The sequence below is a fragment of the Pseudorca crassidens genome, chromosome 5 (assembly GCF_039906515.1).
Source record: "Pseudorca crassidens isolate mPseCra1 chromosome 5, mPseCra1.hap1, whole genome shotgun sequence".
Classification (NCBI taxonomy): Eukaryota; Metazoa; Chordata; class Mammalia; order Artiodactyla; family Delphinidae; genus Pseudorca; species Pseudorca crassidens.
In genome coordinates, this window is record NC_090300.1 from 79,169,102 (window position 1) to 79,190,576 (window position 21,475).

Genomic DNA, 21,475 nt, shown 5'->3' on the forward strand with positions numbered 1-21,475 from the left:
TATTAGTTATACCTCAGTAAAACTGTTAAAATGAAAAAAACATATTAATGACTTTAATCACCTGTAACAACTTTCCTGAACCCCGCTGCTCCCTCTGGCAGCGGCCCCCTTCTGTCCTCAGCACAGCCACCCACCAGTCTTTGCCCTCCCGACTCCGTTTGCCTGTCTCCTGCTTGTCCACTCTCTCCTTTTGCAATTCCAGGCCTGTCTCTCCGGTGAAATGATTCTTTCCAAAGTCATCAGTGGCTTCTGCGTCACTCAGTTCAATGGGCATTTGCAGTCCCTCAGTGTGTTTGACCTCTCGGCTGCGTCCCACTTTCTCCTTCTTTTCTCGTGCCTTATTCTCCTCGTCTCTCTCCCGCCTCTCTGACCTGCTTTCTAGGGGCATCCTCTTCTGCCTGCCCATTAAAGGTTGGTTTTCTTCAGCCCGTGCCTAGGCCCCCTCTCTTCTTTCTCTACTGTTTCCCTTGGGATCGCATCTGTGTCCATTGTTCAGGGACCACACACAAAGCTGACGACTCCCAGATTTACACCCCCAGCCCAGACTTCTCGAAGCTTCACGTCATATATTCAAGTGCCTATGTGACATCTTCTCTTGGTATCTCAGACCCAGCGTGTTCAGAACCCAACCCATCCCACCTACCCCCCAACTGGTCCTTCTCTACTCCTGAGCTCAGGAATGGCACCTGCATCTCCCCAATTGCTCAAGCTGCTAATGGGGGTTACTCCTGACTCCTTCTTCTTCCTTACCAGTACCCTCCAAGTTCTGTCAGTCTTACCTCCTAAACTTACCTGCCTTTACCTCCTGCTTCTCTCCGTCTCTACCACCTGACCGCACTGGTCCAAGCTTCATCCCTTACCTGGTTAATTGCGGTGGCTCTGACCTGTCCCCTCTTGAGGCTTGGTCACAGGTTTGAGGCTGGAGCTAGGCCTTGGTAGTGGCAGGTAGAATCCTGTTCTACACATCCAGGTGTGCCAGAAATAGTGCATTTCTTTCACCTTAATGAAATGGAAAGAGAGTCAGTCTCTGACTCTAAGCCTTCATTCTGCCAGGATGACAAAACTGATGTCAGTCATTCATCATGCCTCCGCCTTGCCCTGTCATTCTGTTTCAGGGTCTCAGGGTCTTACCAAGTACCAAGGCACGTTAGGCGGCTTTGGCTCGTCATCATCTGTACACAGAGCCAGGCCCTCCTGTTGTCCTATCTGCAGATCCCTTCAGGTTTATGCTCTCTGCTGCTTCTGAGCCACTTTTGGGGACTGGAAATCTGCTGAGCCTGGGAACCCTATGCTTAGAGTCTGTGTACTCCTCAGACCCTCCTTTCTGTGGTCTTGCTGGATGCCCACCAGTGCTGCCAGGGAGTAGGCCCCAGGTCCCCGTTGTTCCAGATCCTGTGGGCCTTTCTCTTCCTGCCCCTGTTCTAATACGGGCGGGGGACACTGCTGTCCGGGGCCAGCTTCGTGGGCATGGATTTATGCATTCACACTGGGCCCCAGGCTTGGAAGGGCCGCACAGTTGGTTTAATGCTTTGCTGTTGCTAAAATTCTTAATAATTTTTGAACACCGTACCCTACATTTTTATTTGTGCTGGGCCCTGCAAACTGTGTAGCAAACTGGTTTTGTCCCCGCACGCTCTCCCCAGGCTTTCTGCAGCTTTTTTTCTGCTTCCTCAATCCTCGGAAATCTCCTAAGGGCTCAGGCCTTTGAGAAACAGAACCCAAAACAGTGTGCAGGCAAATTCTACTTCTCCCCTGCTGCATATTTCCTCCAAGGCAATAAAATAAAGGTCAGGTTCCTTTTGAATGGACAGAAAAGGAAAGGGGAAAATAAAAAAGAGGAAGAATTTTAAAAGTTAACATCTGAAAATATCCTCTGGGCCCTCCCACTCCCCACCCCCCTCCCCCGATCTTCATCCCCCTCCTGCCTCCCACCTGAGTGTTTGTTTCCTTAGGCCTGGCCGTGAGTCCTGATGCCAAGTCAAAAGCCCATGCTTGCAGGCGCCAGGTTAGCAGTTCCACCAGAGGCAGGGCTGTGGGCCTTCGAGGCAGGCAGGACCTCCAGGAGGCTGCCTCAGGCATGTGACTCTGCCGGGCCCGCTCCGTGCTGCTCCCTTGGCTTCCCTCCTTTGCCTCTCCAGCCCCTGCATCTTGTCAGAGAGGGGATGCCTGGTGTGAGAGAGGGGCAGGGGTGGCTAGCCTCCCCTCTGGTACTTCTCCCTCCGTTAAGGAATTAGCAGTGGCTCGAGGTTGGAAGATGCCACCCAGGGGCCCAGAATTTGAGCTGGACTAACATTTGCGATCAACTAGTCCAGCGACTCGCAACTTTTCGTCTTTGAATCCATATTCATTTTTGATAATCACTAAAAACCTCACTACCCTGGAAATTCTGATGTGCCTCGCTGGATCAGAGAGGGGTATCTTGGTCCTTTCTTCGAGAAAGATTGCTACCTAAGAATATTAGCCAAGCTTTATTTTCTGTGGTTTAAATTACGAAAATATTGTTTTGTAATATTCCAAATAGAAAATTATAATATTGAACAAACTGTCTACACAGGTCTCTTTAACCCCACCCCTCTTAGGGCATGTGCTTTACTGTCCCTCCCATCCCCCTTGGCCCAGCCAGGTTGAGAATCACTGATCTGATCCTTTGTTTGACCAACTGGGAAAGGAGGAGCACAGAGGAGTTTATGAAGGATTGAGGCAGGTCACCCAGCTTTAGTGACCGGAGTTGGGCCACCACCCCTCTGTGGAGGGTTGCCTTTCCTGGCTCGCTCTCTTTTGCAGGGGCCCCGGTGTAAACACAGTAGGCAGGACCGGCAATTTGTATCACTTGGCTTTCCCCTGGCAGATGTTCCATTAAGCTATGAAAAGCATGGATGATTGGCAGTTTCCATGGTGACGGATTTGCCAAGGCTTAGCTCTGAGTGAGTCATGGCTGGGGCGCCCTCCAACGCTATCCTTTTCTGGAACAAGAGAACCTCCAGGCTGTAGAGAGGGGAGAGGAGTTTGGAAGAACAAACACTTTCCGGTCCCCCCACCCTGCATCCTCATCTCTGGCCAGCAGCATGTCGTTTAGGTTCCTTGAGAGATTTTATCCCAAGGGCAGGAGACATCCCGGGAAGAGCAGCTGAAGCCTAGGTTTCGGCGGCTCCTCTGGCTGGATGAAGCGAGGTCTCCTGTCCGTCCTCCTCACTGCGCTCCACCACACCCTGTGGCGATGGCTGCAGGGTGGGGCTGGGGCCTCGGAGGAGACTCTGCCTGTGCTTTGTTTCTGACAGCACTCTCCTTCTCCGAGCTACACCACCAAACTTTCTCTGAAAAACAAACATCTCTCCCTACAGGGTTTTCACATACACACATAGGCAGCCACTCTGGGGATCCAGGACCACAGTACATGGAGGAACTAGGAAATGGAAATTCACTGGGAATAATACCATTGTGTGCAGTCATGTAACCCCTGTTCCCAAATCTCAGGCTCTTACTGGAAGGGATAAGGGCCTCTTGTGGTTGACCACACCCAGCATAAAAATGTAGCAGGGAAACCAGCAGCCTTTGCCAGAACATCCAGGTTACCTCCGTGGTCAAGAGCCCTGCCGTTTCTCTGACGTCCTTTGACCTCCCTCGGCCTGATTCTGCACCCCCCACCCCCCCACACACACACACCCCGAGAAGCTCTGGAGTCTGCTGTGCTGGCCCCCTGGGTTGGCAGGCTCTCTCCGGGACCCTTAGCTCTGGGCATCCGTGCTGGGCCTGCCTCCAGCCTACATCCCCCCTCCCGGGGTATCCCCAGGTCTCCTCCTAAGTTATGTGTCTGTGGGTGAGAGAACAGGGACCTGCTCGGCCGCAACTGGGTCCTGTTTTAAGGAAGAGAGCCCCAAGTAAGGACACCCTGAAGATGGGGCTCACCCTGCTGCATTCTGATGGACTTGTGAGCAGGAACAGGAGAAAAAGAAGCTTTATAATTATTATACGTGTTTATTTTTGTAGTTTCATTTATAGAATTAATGTATAATTTTATCTGTAATAATTATTATCATTACAGTAGCCTACACTATCAGACACTGTGCTGAGCACTTGACAGTCTTTTATTTAAACCTCACCATGGCTCCCCTGCTTCTATCAGATGCAGATTTACCACGAAGCTAATGAAGCCCGGGCTTCAGGGTCCCTCGCTTGTGTGACCTCCTTCTAAAGCCCCACTCCTAATTTCATATTCATAATGTTGTATTTTTTTTTAAGTTTTAGGCCCCACAGACCCTGTATCCTTCCATAGGTCCTATTATTAATCCATTTTACAGATGAGGAAACAAAGACACAGAGAGGTGATTTCCCAAGGTCACCTGACAGAAGTGGTGAACCCCATTGCTTCCCGTGTGCTTTGGAGAGGATGCTGGAAGCGAGGACACATGTTTGTCTGGCGCTGCCCCTGACCCAGAAGCCAACAAATCTTGCTGGAGTCCCAGCGTTTGAAAGTCCCATGATTCGACACTGTCTCAGCAGCATCTCTAGGGCATCGAGAGGGTGGGGTGCTGAGAAGTGCTGTCTCCAAGAATAGAGCAAAGAGGGAATGAAAGGTTCCCACCGGAGCAGCTAAATAAACAAACCAGTCAGGTACGGAGAAGGAGCGGGGTTTTGGAAATCAGGTGGAAGGTAAGGAGAGGCAGCCAGAGTCCTTCGGAACCCAAGGGAGTTGTGAGTGAGGGACAGAGCCCATCTGCCCCCAGTGGACATTTATTTAGCACCTTCCGGGTGACAGGCACCGTGCTAGGCACCTTATAAATGTTCTTTCCAACTTTAAGACAGGACTGCGAGGCAAATAATCTTATCCCCATTTGCAGGTGAGGCGACCAGTGCTCAGAGCCACGCTGCCTCCAAATAACAACAAAAGGTGGCAGATAAGGTTAAGTCACTTTAGTACATGGATATTCTACCTTAATGAAAAAGAAAAAGAAATTTATGAACTTAAAAAAGAAAAAAAAATAGGCAGCCGAGAAACAAGCTCTAAATGGAAAGAGAAAATTGAAGTTTTCTAAGGTCACAGATTTGGATCAAGAAGCTCCCAGGAGGAAGCTTGGAAGTTCCTTAAGAAAGAGTAAGTGGTCCTTTAACGACCAACTAACAGAAACCAGAAAAGCCTAGAAAAAACGGTTAGACTTTTTTTTTCCTTACGAATTCTCATTTTCAGGATCAAAAAAGAAAATAGGGTGGGAGTGGGATTGTGATAATAGGCAACAGGTGAAGACTTTGATCTCTGTGCGCCATGGTTGATGAAGGGGGTGGTGAGAAAAAGACGACCGCTATTTCGCAGATGCTGGTAAGTGGTTAATTGACATTTATACTGGTTATTTTAATCAAGAGCTGATTTTAGAGATGTCTCAGGGGTCAGTTCCTCTCCTGGCCATCCATGTCTGTTGTCACAGACATGAGTCAGGGCACCAAGCCTCAGTTCACCTGTTGCCACCTACCCAAACCGTAAGCACCATGGCAATGCTCAGGAAGGTCTGGATGGCGCTGGAGGTTTAGCTTCCTCAACCCGAGCTGGTAAAGTGATGGCCGATACCCTCACCCTCACAGTTAAAGCTGAGACAGTGAAGATGTGCCAAAAGGCCTTAGGACTAGGGTGGAAGAGCGAGTCAGATGGCTTTACCCATATGAAGGAAGCTGTTTCCTAAGTCACATGGTAACAAGGTGCAGCCCATATCATCATCCTGATACAGGGCGAGGACTTGTTTGGGGTAAAGCAATTAACTGCTTCCTGGAACTGGCTGTTCAAGACAAACGAGGAGGGGAAATGCCCTGGACCAGGACAGACTAGTGATTCAGAACTGGTGACAGAAGTTCCTGTGAGTAAACTGATGCTGATTTTAATTAAGTTCAGCACTCTTGTTGGGGCGGGGGGGGGGGTCACCCCAAATTAATCATGCAGTGACTCTGTTTTAAAAAGAAAAATCCAGGGCTTCCCTGGTGGCGCACTGGTTAAGAATCCGCCTGCCAATGCAGGGGACCCGGGTTCGAGCCCTGATCCGGGAAGATCCCACATGCCGTGGACAACTAAGCCCATGCACCACAACTACCGAGGGAGGTTATGGGGAGGGGGAAGGGTGAGCTGTGACGGGGCGAGAGAGAGTCATGGACATATACACACTAACAAACGTAGTAAGGTAGATAGCTAGTGGGAAGCAGCCGCATGGCACAGGGATATTGGCTCGGTGCTTTGTGACAGCCTGGAGGGGTGGGATAGGGAGGGTGGGAGGGAGGGAGACGCAAGAGGGAAGAGATATGGGAACATATGTATATGTATAACTGATTCACTTTGTTATAAAGCAGAAACTAACACACCATTGTAAAGTAATTATACCCCAATAAAGATGTTAAAAAAAAATAAAAATAAAAAAAAAATTAAAAAAAAAAAAAAGAAAAATCCAAGAAAAGCAGGGATGTTAGAAAGAAATGGAGAGACTGTATGATGTGGAGGAAATAACACTGACTTGAGATCAGGAAACCTGAAGATGAGTTCTGCTGGTTCTGCAAGCAACTGGCTTGAAAACATGTGCAAAATCGCCTCCCCTCTTTGGGACTCGGTTTCCTCATCTGTACAATAAAAGGCTGGAGTCAGGGATCTCTAGGACACCTTCCAGCTTTAAGAATCATTGATTCTAAATAGCCACTTTAAAGAATTTTAGGAAGCCTGCCAAGAAGAGTGTAAAGATCAAATAGGAATTCCAAAATGGACACTTGGTGTTTTCCAAACTGTGCTCCATGGAACACTAACAGTGAATAAAGTGTTTCATTTTTTTAAAAAGTGTTCAATGTCAAATAAATTTTGGGAAATACTGTGTGCTACATTTCTCTTTTTAGAGATGGACAATGAAAACCAGCATGTTATATGGTAAGTCCAGCAGCAAGAATCTCTCTAATCTTGTTTAATCAATGTTTTCCCAACGTTCCCCCCACCCACCCACCATGGAACCTTTTTGTTTTAGTGCCATATCTGTAAATATCTCTGGGAAATAGTATCTGTTCTACTACACGCCCCCACCCTAAATCTAGCTCTAACATTAATAATAGTATTTTTAAATTGCACCAGAAGCAGAAAGGAAGCAAACTAGGGAATCTCTATTATAGTTGACAAGCATGGGTGAAAAAATACGAAATCAAAATAATTTTTCTAAATCTAACTGGCAAACAAGACATTTATAGTCCACTAGAACTAGAGATCATCTGCTCAAGAATCGTGTAGTCGTGCAAGGGCAAAATTCTGGGAGCCAGAGTGTGCAAAACAATCTAACAGGTGTGCCCAGAACACCCACGGGAGTCACCCTGAGGCTTCCTGTCTGGAGTGCAAGGTGCCGCCATTTCCTTGTCTCTGGGGTTTTTTGTGTATAGCACTGACTACTTATTTTCTGGCTTCTCTGTTTTGTCCCTGAAGCCCACGTCCTGGTTGTCTGGGTCTGACCCATTTCTGAGGGTGGCCTGTGTCAGTGTCAGCTGTTTCTGCTCCCACTGACCAGGATCCCCATGTACCCCACAGCAGGCCAGCTAGTGGGACCTCTAATCAAGGGCCCGGTCATTGACTGTGGAAGGGATTGTGGTGGGGAGAAGAAAAGGGCGTTTGTTCGTTATGCATACAGAACCTGTTTGGAAGCAGGAAGCCATTAGGATTAAGCCATTAGGATTGATCAATCACTTTCCTAGACAGAAGCATCTATAGGAATGGAGTTCTCGTGGGTCCTCATTTCTTAACTTTTGTAAATGATGTGAAGGAAGGAGTACAGAATGACACGACAAACTATAGGAGGTACTAAAATGGCAAAGAGTAAATAGCAGTATGTAATCTCAAAAAGCTGAATGAATAAAATTGCATAAAATTGCCAGGGGCTTGGGGGCAGAATGAGGTCACTGCAGATGGTGGAAGCAATGTGGCCAGGCAGGTGAAGCACCAGTAAACCTGGGGACAGGTGAGAACCTTGGAAAACGGTCAGAATTTGGGAGGTCCAGAAAGGGGTGGTGTTAATGATTGAAGTTAGTGGGGCCTGGGAATCAGGTAAACATGGAGATCCGGCCGGGGTTGGTCTTGGTACCAGATTGTCTGGCAGCAAGCAGTGGGGCCCTAGCCCTCAAGCAGAGCCTCGGTGACGGGACGTGGTCCCAGGAGCGCTGGTCAGAGGAAGGCAGGTCCTGGGCATTCCTCTTCTGATCCAAATAAGACTTGCACGTGATAAAAAAAAAAATAGTGCAGAGGTGCTTGTAACATAAAGCATAAAAAGTAGTCTCTCATCCCCCTACGCCCAAAGAGCCCCTCCGTGGGGGCAACCATTTTTAATACTTTGGGAGCTAACTACATTACCAAGCAATATGCCTATACCTGTAACCTGATTGATTAATCAAAGTCCAGACGTAATTTATTGACTCCATTGCTAAGAAATAGAGAAAGTTTAGCTCATTTACATGTTCCTCCATCCACTTCCCAATTTTTGATAGTTATATTTTAATATTTAGTTCTTTTTTGATTGCCTTTACAACTTTAAATAATACTCTTAAATCTCTGTTATCAATTCTAGGCTACATCCCTTCACTCCTTATTGTTGGTATGGGAAATTAATATTCTGTGTTGTGTTTTAGGATTAATGTGTTAGGGTCATATTTATTTTATGTGTAAAATATTTTTACAAGGCATGCTTTAGTAATCTTAAGGGAATCCCTAATTTTAAGGGAATCTGAATAATCCTTTTATATTTGTGTTTTAGAGCAATATTAGGGAAGCTATAAGTAGATTATTAGCAGGTGAATGGGCAAAATCTCATGAAAGCTGTAGTTTACAACTTGAAGTGAACACAGTTTCACTCAAACACACACTCTACTAAAAATTTTTTTTTGTCTTAAGATTGCAAGTCAAAAGGCTTTGGAACTTCAAAGACAAGCTTCAGTATTCTTGGAAATTTCTTGCTCGTTTTAGCAAACACTTAGAAACTCCCCTTTATGATGACAAGATACAGAATAAGTTATAGCATTAACTTAAAATTTATTGCGACTGGTATATAAATATTTGCTAGCTGTTTCCTTATTGACCTAACGAATTTAATGGCTAACTCACCTTTCAGGTTTTCTTATTAAACTAATCGAAGCTTCTAACATTCAAGCCAGTCCTGAGTGAAGGTCATGGGACTTTTGTTTCCCACACTATTACAACAAAAATATAAGTGCCTTTTCTCTTCCCTCTACTTCTCTTCCCTCTTTTCATTTCCAAATAGCCGTTAGCTATAGCTTTACTTTCACTTCATCAAGGTAGGTAATATTTGTATTCTACTTTGTAGCTATAGTTAAGTCCTCTGTGCTACGTCTGTAGGTCAATCTTAGAAGCTAAAAAGCAATAAACGTATATACTACCATGACTATGTAGCTGTTCACTGAAGACTAGAATGGGCTGGGCTAGAATTCCATTTCCTTTACTGCTATTCTGATGTGGTCCTTGTGTCATTTCGGGGAGAATGTTCTGAGTATCACGGCCAAATGGGTTAATTAAAAAAAATTTTTATTAGTTGTTTAAAATCATGTCATATTTTAGTTTGCTTCATGTTTAAGTGTTGACTTTCTTGTTCACTTTTCCTAGAGTTTCAATGAGCTTTTTTTTCTTGTTGCCAAAATATGCAGTCAGCGTATTCTTAAAATAATTCATACTGTCCATTGTGTTGAATCCAGCTCCCATCCAGAGGCATCCCTACTGGGGCCTCCATTCTTCTGCCTCAATCCCTACTGGTTTCTCTGCCGTACAACGGTTATTCTGGGACTTATAAATTCCTGAGTTATTATCGCTGCTTTCTGAATCATGTGTTTTTCTCCTTCACAGTTTATATCCTCATTTTGCTGGAGTACTTGCTTTAGTATCTTCCTCAGAAACTATATGTGGGGACTTCCCCGGTGGTGCAGTGGTTAAGAATCCACCTGCCAATGCAGGGGACACGGGTTCGATCCCTGGTCCGGGAAGATCCCATGTGCCACGGAGCAACTAAGCCCGTGCGCCACAACTACCGAGCCTGTGCTCTAGAGCCCATGCTCCGCAACAAGAGAAGCCACCGCAACGAGAAGCTCACACACCACAGCGAAGAGTAGGCCACGCTTGCTGCAACTAGAAAAAGCCCGTGCACAGCAACGAAGACCCAACGCAGCCAAAAATTAATTAATTAATTAAAAAAAGAAAGAAACCATATGTGGGAGGTAAATTTCCTAAGCCCTTTTTAGCTTAACTTCACTTTTTTCTTTTGCGGTACGCGGGCCTCTCACTGCTGTGGCCTCTCTGGTTGCGGAGCATAGGCTCCGGACATGGCTCACAGGCCCAGCCGCTCCGCGGCACATGGAATCTTCCCAGACCGGGGCACGAACCCGTGTCCCCTGTATTAGCAGGCGGACTCTCAACCACTGCGCCACCAGGGAAGCCAGCTTAACTTCACTTTCATTTAACTGGTAATCTGGCTAAGCCCTTGTTAGCTTAACTTTACTTTCACTTAACTGGTAATCTGGCTGAAACTCTAGTTTCAAAATAGCTTTTCCTCAGAATTTAAATATCAGTGCTCCATTGTTTTGTAGAATTCATGGTTGCTGATGAGAAGTTTGATGCCAGTCTAATTTTTGTTCCTTTGTAAGTGTTCAGTTTTTAATCTTTGGAAATATTTAGGATTTCTCCTGAAATTGCACAATGATGCGTTTAGGTGTGGACTTTTTTGTTGTTGTTTACTTTATGGGATATTTCAACATACAGACTTTTGTCTGCCTCAGTTTGAAGACATTTATTGTTATTGCTACCTGGTTATTTTCTTTTATTTTCTCTGTTCTCTCTCTCTGTTCTCTCCTGTTAGTTGGATGTTGTAACTCCAAGATTTCTCCTCTATTTCTCCTATTCTTTGCTCAAAATTTCTACCCCTTTATTTTTCTGTTCTAAATTCTGGGGTATTAACTTAACTTTATCTTCTAGATCTTCCACTGCATTTTTTGTTTTAGTGATCATGTTTTTAATTTCCAAAACTTTTTTCTTGTTCTTAGATTATTTTTTGTTTTTCATAGCATCTCACTTTATAGGTAGAATATTCTTCTTGGATGTGTCTGGGGCCACTTATTAGTGTTTTCTTCAGAATTCTCTTCTGTGTCCTGATTTGTATGTTTCTTCCAGCCCAGGTGGTTCTGTTTTTATCATGCATGTATCTGTGTATTTGTTGCTGGGTTTTGTTACACACTTGGCGATCTTTGGTTGCTGGTGTGGGTCCCCTGCTGTAGTGTATGCGGGTCTCCCTGATGGGGTTCTTCCTTCATGGGAGAGCTGACGGCAGCACATTTGTGGGTGTGGCTGGCTCTTGAGGAGGGCTTCATTTGGGGTGTGAACATCCACACTAGCGGCCCTGGTTTTCCTTGGGCAGTTTATTTAGATCTTCTAGAGAAACATTCCAAGGCTTTCTTTTCCTTCCCTTTTATTCTGTATCATTTTCTCTATTTTCTATGTTCCAGACATTTGTAGAAACTTTTCATCTACTTAAGGCTCTTTGCTTATAGGCATGTATCCATTTTCCCCCTTAACTACCCTTTTAATAGGATCTTGGGAGGGAGGGGAATGAGAAGAAAGAAAATGTGCCTAACATGCTATTTTAAACAAAAAGACCTTTAAGAATTACTTTTCCCTTACTTCAAAATGATCACTATAGAAAATTAAGAAAGTAGAGATAGACAATAAAATAGAAAATGATCTGTTTTTCCATCACCCAGCAATAACATTGTTAAGATTTTGAAACATGTTCTAGTTCCTTTTTCAGTTTTCTCCACATCTATTTATCTGTTTTTTTCTTTTATAACAATAGCATCATACCATATGTCCTGCTTTAGAATATGCCTCTGAAATTGAAGCGATAGCTTTGAAGTCTCTTTTCATGTCACAGCGTATCCCTGACAATAATGGTGACCTGGTATTTATTGAAAGATATATCATCACATATATAGCCAATTCTCTATTTTTAGACATTAGGTTGTTTATAATTTTCACTATTAGAAACAAGCATTTATAAACATCTTTGGATAAATCTTTACTCATATCCTTGACTGTTTACTTAGGATACAACCCTAGTAGTGGAATTGCTGGGTCAAAGTTTATGCAGGTCCCCGCCTTGGTCCAACATTCACAGTACTCTATGAAATAGCTCTGCTTTAACTTTCTGGGCCCAAACTTTCACTTCACTCCACTGCACTTGAGTTCCCTCAAGCATTATAGCAAGGGCGTTAAGAGTACAATTTTTGGAATCACACAGACCAGGGTTGAATCTTAGCTTTGCCACTTACTAAATGTGTGTAGGCTATTTTAATTAACCTCTTTGAGTTTCCTTTTCTATAAAATTGGGGAAATAATTCTACTTTTCTGATGTGGTTGTTGTGAGGATTAAACGAGATAAAAAATGCATGAAGAGTGCTTAACACAGGCTCTGTCAGGTTCAAAGGTTCCATAAATCTGTAATGACGGGGTTAGACCCATTCCTCTCCCTAAGCCCTTGCAAATCTTCCTTCAAGTCCACGTTCAAGATGCACCCACTCCTGTGGGCTTGTAGAGCACATGTGGGCTGGACCCACCTGTGATGTTCAGAGCACATTGTCTTGTTGGTTTCCTGTGTGTGTGTGTTTGGACTGAAGCGATGTCCTCACCGTCCCGCACTGTGCTGTTCCTCCTTATCGTGACTAACTGCTTTTCACGCGTGTTCATGGGGAATAGAGTCCATGATGAAAAGGAGCTCGCCACTCAGTGTTGGTAGCATCAGGATGGTTCTTTGGAGTTTGTTTAGAGCCCTTCGGCAGCTCAGGAGCTTTGAACATGGTAGCTGGCTCCGAATATTGGTTGAGACCTGCCCCTGGGACCCCTGAACCCCAGTGTAGTCTGTGGGCAGCAAAGGAAAGGAACTCTGCTGAGCAGGCAGTGGTGGGCACTTTGCTAAGGCGGAGCCTCTCCTGGATGTTGTCCATCTGGAAAGCAGAGCTCAGAGCTCAGCATGTGGCCTTGGGACCTTTGTGTGGCCTGCCAGACGTCTCCCTGGCCCTCATTACTTTGCACTGGGCCATAAGATGCTTTTGAAGCCAATAGGGCTTTCCACCCAAACTCACCCAACCCACAAAGGTCCCTTTCATGCCTCGAGGATGCCTCCCCAGTTGCCAGGGGAGATTGAGAAGTGCAGTTTGCAGAGCTGCATATGGGAGGGCTTGGCCCTGGGATCCCTTCCAGGAGAGGGCCCCGAGGAGGGGCAGATGATTCGTGGAGTATGCAGCTCACCCTTCTCTCCCATCTGGGTGTCTTTCAGGAGTCATGGCCGGCTTCAACATGGGGGGCGACCTCAGGGAGCCTGCTGCCAGCATCCCCCTGGGCTCCCTAGCAGCTGTTGGCATCTCGTAAGTTCCCCTGGTGGCAATCATCTGGAGAGAGGGAGAGAGAACCCCAGGCAAAAGAGGGGATTGCTCCTTTAGTTCTAAGAGTGCCCCGACTGTGACCTATCTATTCTATATTCCAATCCTCCTTTTAACACTCAGCCAGCTGGAAAATTCACGTCTGGTGGGTTCAGACGATTGCCCTTTCCTACCCGCTGCCTGGGAATGCAGCAAGGAGGAGGCTTGTTACCCAAGATGAAATCCTTTCTTTCCTTTTTCCTCAGACTCCTGCCCCTCCCCCTCCCCCACCCCCATTTTGAACTTGGGCATTTTGTAACCTTTGAGTTTCCAGGGTCATTGCAGGGAATATAAAGAGGAAGAATTTTGCCGTCAGACAGACTACGATTTACATCCCAGCCCAGCCGCTGGTTGGCTGTGTGACTTCAGGCAATTTACTTAACTTTCTGAGCTTCCTTTTTCTTCTCTGTAAAATGGAGGTAATGAGAACATGGGTGCCCCATAGATTGTGGAGGAGATGCTGTGTGTAACAGCACGTAGTAGGAGCTCAGAGGCTGACTCTCCTCTTCCCCCAGCTCGCCTCCCTGGCACTGCCGCAAGGCTGTCAGGCGTCCCTATGTTAGTTCGCACTCTGCCACCCACGCAAGCAGGCTGGGTGCCTTGGGTCTGTTTCTGACCTTCTAGAATCTTCTGTTTTCTCTCTGTACACGGGAAGAAGCTCCTCTGCCTTCACTGGGTAGGCGTGAAAGGTAATGAGATCCCAGACATGACAAGGGCCCAAGAGGGTTAAAGTGCCTGTATTATTTTAACTGTGATGTTTTAAAAAATATTACTGTGTCTGTTTCACCGATGCTGTGTTTGCTTTTAGCTTGTCATGATGGCACTGTTGCTTCTAGCCAGGTACACAGCACCTGTCTCTGTTTTGTGCTAAATAAGGTGATCTCGTCGGGAAGAAAATGAGGCTGACAGAGAGAAGGTTGGGTGTCAGGCAGGAAGGGAAAGAAAGAGCCCTGTCTCGTTTTTGGTCACAGCTGGGAGGTCCCGGGAGGAGCCTTTAGCCCATCCTCCCGCTGTCCAGATGGGGATGAGGCCGCAGGGGTCATGTGACTTGATCGAGGTCACAGGGCATCTGAGGGCAGAGCCAGGTCCCTGCTGGCCTTTCACATGCGGCTTGGCTCTCTGTCACCTGGGGGCCAAGGAACAGCAGGCCTCCGAGACCTGAAAGATGATCAGCTTGTTCTGCTGCAGGATAATGGGGTGCAGGTCTACCAGTCAGCCCCGGCCTGCATCCTGGCTACCTAGAGGCCTGGTGGGCCACTGCTCACCCCCAACAATCTCTGTAATGTAAGAAAGAGGCAAAACAATGATACGTTTATATAGATGTGTGTGTGTGTGTGTGTGTGTGTGTGTGTGTGTGTGTATGGAATATGCTAGAGGAGAAAAAGTACTGGAAGTGCCCCCCAGACAAGCTGGGGAGGCCTCATGATGGGCCTTGCTCTGTCCTCTGGGACAGGTCTCCTTGGGAACCCGTAGGCTGAGTGGGGTGGGGTGGGTTGGGATGGGGCTGGGCGAGGGCAGGCGGCAGCTCTGCTCTGCTCTTGGGTTTCTTGCAGGTGGTTTCTGTACATCGTCTTTGTCCTCCTGCTGGGCGCCATCTGCACCCGAGGGGCCCTTCGCTATGACTTCCTGATAGCAGAAAAGGTGGGTGAGTCCTGCACTGCCCGACAGGCTCAGGCCGCGGGGTCATTGATTGGCTCTGAGCAGCAGTGGCTGCCTCCCCCTTGCAGCCCTGCCTGGGGATCCATGTAGTCTCGGGCTCAGGACTGAAGTACAGGGGCCAAAACCATGGGGAAGATGCAGGTCCTTCGTATGGATCCCTAGACCCGGGTAACAACACCTGAAAAGGCACATGCATGCAGGTGCTAAGTAATGGGGACGCAAGCATCCCTTCATGTCGAAAATCAGGGCAGAAACAATCTGGTCCCCCGAAATCCCGAGCTCCAGCAGCCCTTCATTTTTGCCAATAGCCTCCCCTTCCACCACAAGCAGGAAGTGCTACTTGCAAGAAACGGGTAGGAAGGAGGAGGCTGATGGATGGAAAAGAGGGTGGCAAGGTGGAGGCAGATGGCGGAAGCCCGGCGCCAAGGTGAAGCGCGGTGAGAGGCAGGGCTGGAGGCCCCGTGTCCCCTCGGGCTCCCCAGGGAGGCGGCCCCGGGTGGATTTGGCTTCAGTATCTGTTTCCTGAGCCCTGCACCCTCTGCCCGCAGAAGATTAGCGAATTCCTGATGTTCCACAGCAGCCCTGGAACAGGCTGGAGGTCGTGTGACAGTCAAGGACACTCACTTGGCGTCTCTAGAACCCAGGAGAATAAGACTTGCACACATTCTTCTGGAAATTCCCCAAAACTCCTATCTTCCCATCAGCTCCCTGGGGGAAAAGTGGGCCCTGAGATTGCTGTCATGCATCAGAGAGATGCGCCAGGCCAGGGAGGTTTTCTTACTCGGTTAACTCCCGAGTATCACTGCTCGTATGTAGGGGAGAGTGCCCTCTTCCCCGGTGTGAGGCCCTGCAAAGCAGCCTTGCAGACGCATGGAGGGGCACTGCTTGGGGCAGCCTGGGGCCGGAGACTCTGAGCTGCACTTTACAGCTGCGTTTGGGCTTGACTCTCACATTGCCACAGGTTTCTTTTTCAGGCATGTAGACGCCGGTGTCAGGGTGATATTTGTTTTGGGGGGATGGGGGGTCTTGGCCTTACCGTGTAAGCAGGTTTTAAAAGGGGGAGCGGTTTGGGTAGTGAGAGCGCTGACACCCACCTCCCAGGGCCCAAGGTCCCAGATCCGCCCCCCGCCACCGCAGGCGAGCAAGGTGTACTCTCAGGGGAGGAGTCAACATCAGCTTCCCCCACTTATATCTCCGTGCTCGCTGCCCTCTTGCGTTTCATCTCCCAGGGGCCTCTTCTCTAACTGTGGAATGAAAAGCTTGGCCGCATCAGAGGGATTAAAGGCCTCCAGGAGCAGCTGGGCCTTGGCCTGAGGGAGCTGCCAGCTGCTGTCTGCACCATGCCAGTGGCCAGCTAGCTCTGCCCCTTCACAAGCCGGTGCTTCCTCGTGGATTCCCCCACGGAGGTCCCTTCAACCACCAGAGACTCTGATCTGGATGGAGGGAGGCCAGTGATCCCTGGGCGGGGTCTCCTCTCTCAGCTCCTTCCCCGGCTTTGCGGGGAAGCTAAGAACGGGTGTGTGGGAGCCTAGGCAGCCTGTGTCCGAGGAAGGCCACAACAGCAAGCGTGTAAGAGCGTCTCCACGGACAGCGCAGGGGAGACTTCGTGGAGTGGAGATTCCACCACTAATAATAGACTCGTGAATGGGGTCAGGGAGGGGGTGGAGTTTGTCTGAAATGCCACCTGTGCCAGGCACTAAAACAGCTAGGCAGGCAAGCCCTTCTGTGGCTGGGGACACCTGCCAAACCATGCCTGGCAAATGCACGTGGGAATGTCCCTACGCGCATACCAGGTGAGGGTGGACAGTTGGGTTTTGGAGAGGACAAGAGACTGTTTCCCGGAACAGGCTGTTGTAAAACCTATGAAAGAAAGAAAAGATGGAGTTCTTGACTGTCAGTAGCAAGCAGGGCCCAGCGCAGCAAGTGAGGGAACAGAGACGGAACCAACCAGGGCAGCTCCACAGCAGCAGCGCCCTGGTGCATTGCCCCCTGGGGTCCCCTACAAAGGGAACCATGTGGGATTTTCCCCCCAAAGCCATGAAACCCGGCTTTTCTCCCTTCTTGCCCTTCGGCATCCCTCCTTGGGACTGACCCGGCTGCAGAGCAGGGACTATACTTGGGCAGTAAGTTGGGCCACAGACAATTGTACTCATGGCACCTGGAGGATGGGAGGGTACAGCACGAGAGGCTGGCAGGTACAGGTGTGGCCTCCTTACGTGGTCCCTTGACACAACCTGCCACCCCCATGTGGTTTTAATAAACTGCTCATCTCTCCCTCACATCTTAGCTGTGGCCTGGGTTCGGAGCTGGCCCATCTCTGAGCTCTCCTGGGCCCAAGGAAGCAAGGCCTCTTCCGTCTGGTCTGTGTGCCCCGAGGGCTGGGCACAGACCTCCAGCATCCACCCCTTGGCGTTCCTCCCGTGAAGCTCCTCTGAGCACGTCCCTCTCTTTCTCGCGAGCTTTTTCTGCCAGAACACTTATCTTCAGTGGCCGCTGGCTGCCCTGGATTCCTCTCCACTGACCTGCAGCGGGTCCGTTCATCTGTTTCTTTCTGGGTTTCCTGCAGCTTCTCTGATCTATTTCTAATTATTTGGCTTCCCAGCCCATGGTTTCTCTCAGAAGTTTCTTTTCACTTTATATCCCTACCCCAGAGGAACTTTTTCCTGGATGTTGGGTGTCAGTCTCACTAATGTTACACTTTCTAAAAATCCCCGAGTACGTCAAGGTGGCTCGGAGGTAATCCGTGTAAAGCACGATACCTGGTGCATAGTAGGAGCTTATCACATTTTGACTCTCTACACACTCCTTGTGGGGACACCCTTACAGATAGGACACATTTTGGGGTGGGGAGATTTTTTCCTGTGAAGCCACATGTTTAACTGAATAGGAAAAGCCCCCAAAGTGTCAATCCCAATGTTATTGGTTTATAGAAAAAGGAGTTGTATAAAGAGCAGGTAAAATGAAATCGATTGAATAAGTTTTTCAGAATAAACTTGTAGGCAGCCCAAGAAAACATGTTTATTACACATCAAAAAGACCAAGTATTTTAGGAGCTCTGGGGCTTGCTAACTAGCCAAAAAAGAACAGACTAAGTAGGAACAGTATCCGCAAAGCATGTTAGTGAAACATGGGGTATCCTGCGGGGAAAACTCTCATCACTCTGGGATTAGACAGTCACGGCTTCCCACGTTCACAAGCTACGCCTGGGAAGTCGGGGTGAGGCAGGGCTCGTGGCTGGCGGGGGGAGCCCAGCCCAGCATCCGCCCCCCAGCCCCACCTGCCTGTCCTCTGCTCTCCATCGTGGACACGGCTCTGCCTCTCAGGAAGTGAAGCCGACTTTGTTTCCTTCTGGAAAGTGTCTATCAAGTGAGAGAGAAAACTTGCCTGAAAGTTGCGAAGTTGGTCAACTCATGGAATGAGGACAGTGTTAGAAAACTCATGTCTCCAGAAAGAGGGCACTGCTGAGGCACCGCTATAGTCATACATTTGGGATTGTACAGGTGTCAGGATGTACTCCTCAGTAGTGTCCAGGGGCCACAGGAATTAGGTAAGGCAGAGTGAGTACCTTGGAAATGACTTTATATTCAGTCCTTCAAGAGAAGAGATCAGCCAGTAGGTTGGTGGGCTCTCTCAATGACTGGAGCTCCAATGGGAGCTGGGATCAAATACCAAGAGCAGAGAGCCGAATTAATGATTTTCATCAGTAGTTACGAAACGAGAAATTAGGGTAGTTCACACCCCAGATAATGTTTTAGAAAGACAGCTTTTTGTGGTGACTCACGCCGGTGGAAGACAGAAAGGCACATTTTACTTTTTCCTAAAGAACTGTTGACACACATCTGCTCAAATAGATTCTTACTTCCACCTCCACTGGCACAGATAGCAAGTTTACAGCCCCATATAAATAGAGAAAATGATTACATTCTGCGCAGCTGGGAGCGAAGCTGTGGAGTTTACTGTTGCACCTGTAAAACCTTGCCCTATGCCAGTTATCTACACGGTCCTCAGGAAATGCTCCCTACATGGGTGGATGGATGAGAGAAAGGAAGGGGCAGGACTCAGGTGGGAGAGAGAGAGAGAATGGAGTTGTTATAATATATCCAACCACGAGGACCAACATTTCATTTATTTTTCAGAAAATTGACTGAATAACAGTTTTATATAAAAGAGTGGCAAGTGAGCAGGCCATTCGAAACACAATTGACAAACTGGACATAAGTCCACAATTGACACCTGGACAGTTGTCCCTTTGGCCCTCAGACCCAGGGCTCTGCAGGGATCCTGGGGAGCATTTGTGGGGAGGCTGGCCAGGATGGAGGTCACCATATCACAATCTCATGTTGCCAGAGACGTCCTCTGGTCAGTTCCATCACTGAAGGATGCCAGCCTGGGCAGTCTTCTTCCCACTCATGTCCACTGCAAATGGGCAGGCTATAAATGAAAAAGAATTATTTTTATATATTTATTTATTTATTTTTATTATTATTATTTTTTTGTCTGTGTCGGGTCTTAGTTGTGGCACACAGGCTCCAGAGCACATGGGCTTATTAGTTGCAGCACGCAGAGTCTCTGGTTGTGGCATGCAGGCTCCAGAGTGTGTGGGCTCTGCAGTTGCAGCACGTGGGCTCTCTGGTTGTGGCGTGCAGGCTTAAGTTGCCCTGCGGCATGTGGGATCTTAGTGCCCCGACCGGGGGTTGAACTGGTGTCCCCTGCATTGCAAGACCAAGTCTTAACCACTGTGGACCACCAGGAAAGTCCCTGAAAAAGATTTTTTTTTAATTGTTTATTTATTTTTGGCAGTGTTGAGTCTTTGTTGCTACGTGTGGGCTTTCTCTAGTTGTGGTGAGCAGGGACTACTCTTTGTTGCAGTGTGCAGGCTTCTTACTGCAGTGGCTTCTCTTGTTGTGGAGCACAGTCTCTAGGTGCGCGGGCTTCAGTAGTTGTGGCACACGGGCTCAGTAGTTGTGGCTCACGGGCTCTAGAGCGCAGGCTCAGTAGTTGTGGTGCACAGACTTAGTTGCTCCACAGCATGTGGGATCTTCCCGGGCCAGGGATCCAACCTGTGTCCCCTGCATTGTCAAGCGGATTCTTAACCGCTGTACCACCAGGGAAGTCCCAAGAATTTTTTTTTTTTAACTCAAATGTATATAAGCTTTTGGTTAAGAAGCAGTAAAATTTCTGCAAGGAAATACCATGCCTGCCTGTGCTGGAGAATTCTCTGAGGGGAGGATGCAATGAAGACAGTGTACCATGCCCAGTGGCTTTCACCCTCACTGCACATTAGAATCACTGGAGGCCTTTTGAGAAATCAACCACGTCTGTGTCCCATATACTAATTAAAGCAGAACTTCTGGGGTGACTCGTGTATAGCCAGAGTGGAGAACTACTGGGTCAGATTTTCCAAAAAAAGCTTTTGATAAAATTTCATCACAGAGTCCATTAAAAGAAAAAAAGTCAACAGACAGAAACAAAGGTTACAGATGGTATCTCAGGATGGATCAGGGATTGATACTGGGACCAGTTTATCTGACAATTTTATAAGACATCCAGGGCACGAGTCACAGTGAAGCCGTGAAGCTTTATGACTTCAGCGGGCACTTGCTGAACCCTGTGCGCCAGACTCAGGTGTGGCAGGGAGGGGCCAAGATGCACGAGACTCAGAAGTTTATGGCCCGCTGGCAAGATGGGCCGTGAGCGTAATTAACTGCACCACAGGGCAGGAAATAACGTGCCATGGGAGCATACAAATGAGGTGAGGGAAACGTTAGATGACGTTAATTTCTTCTAGTAGTAAAGTGGTAAGGAGGGTGTGAGTGGGATAGTTGTAAGATACCCATGACATTGAAGGAAAGAGGAGAGATTCATTGGGGTTCAAGATGAGGCCATGCATTTAGGGAGAAGTCATCCACACTGAATTAAGGAAAATGTAGGCTCTATAGTGGACCTTAGTCTTGTCCATCAAACTTCTGTCCTCCCTGACCATTTGGGGGTTATCCCCCCTGTGTGAGGGCTTGAAGGGAGTGAGCCCCATTTAATATTATAGGAGTCCAAATGACCAGACTCTCCCTTGCCTGTCCCTTTGTGGCCCTGGTAGGGCACGTGACTGAGGCTGGGCCCATCAGATGCTCCAAATGTAATGAATGAGGCAAAGATAAAGGTATGGTGAGGATTCATCTTTAGGGCAGCAGGTGCTGGCCGCAGCTTGGTCAGACTGCTCCTGTTCAGGGGTCTGACTATGCCTCCAGCCTTGGGTCTCGCCTTTACCCGAGCCTGATCTTTCAGCCTCCTGACGACCGATCCTGTGACCCTTCTAGTAGCCTACAAATATATTCTTAAAAAAATATTTCCATGG

At 47.9% G+C, this 21,475-nt stretch overlaps 1 protein-coding gene across 8 annotated transcripts in view; it reads left to right on the forward strand.

Moving 5' to 3' along the window:
• Positions 1–21,475, forward strand: part of SLC12A8 (solute carrier family 12 member 8) — a 133,253-nt gene that overhangs the window by 79,699 nt on the left and 32,079 nt on the right. For 7 of the 8 annotated variants that reach the window (XR_010943693.1, XM_067738640.1, XM_067738644.1 and 4 more), the window contains exons 7-10: positions 6,859–6,889; positions 13,323–13,410; positions 14,273–14,304; positions 15,018–15,105. Coding sequence is in view for 7 of the 8 variants with exons in the window: in XM_067738640.1 (XP_067594741.1) it covers positions 6,859–6,889; positions 13,323–13,410; positions 14,273–14,304; positions 15,018–15,105 (239 nt within the window). In the remaining variant the exon portion in view is untranslated. The remainder of the gene's footprint in view (positions 1–6,858; positions 6,890–13,322; positions 13,411–14,272; positions 14,305–15,017; positions 15,106–21,475) is intronic. The other variant, XM_067738643.1, reaches the window with a different exon arrangement.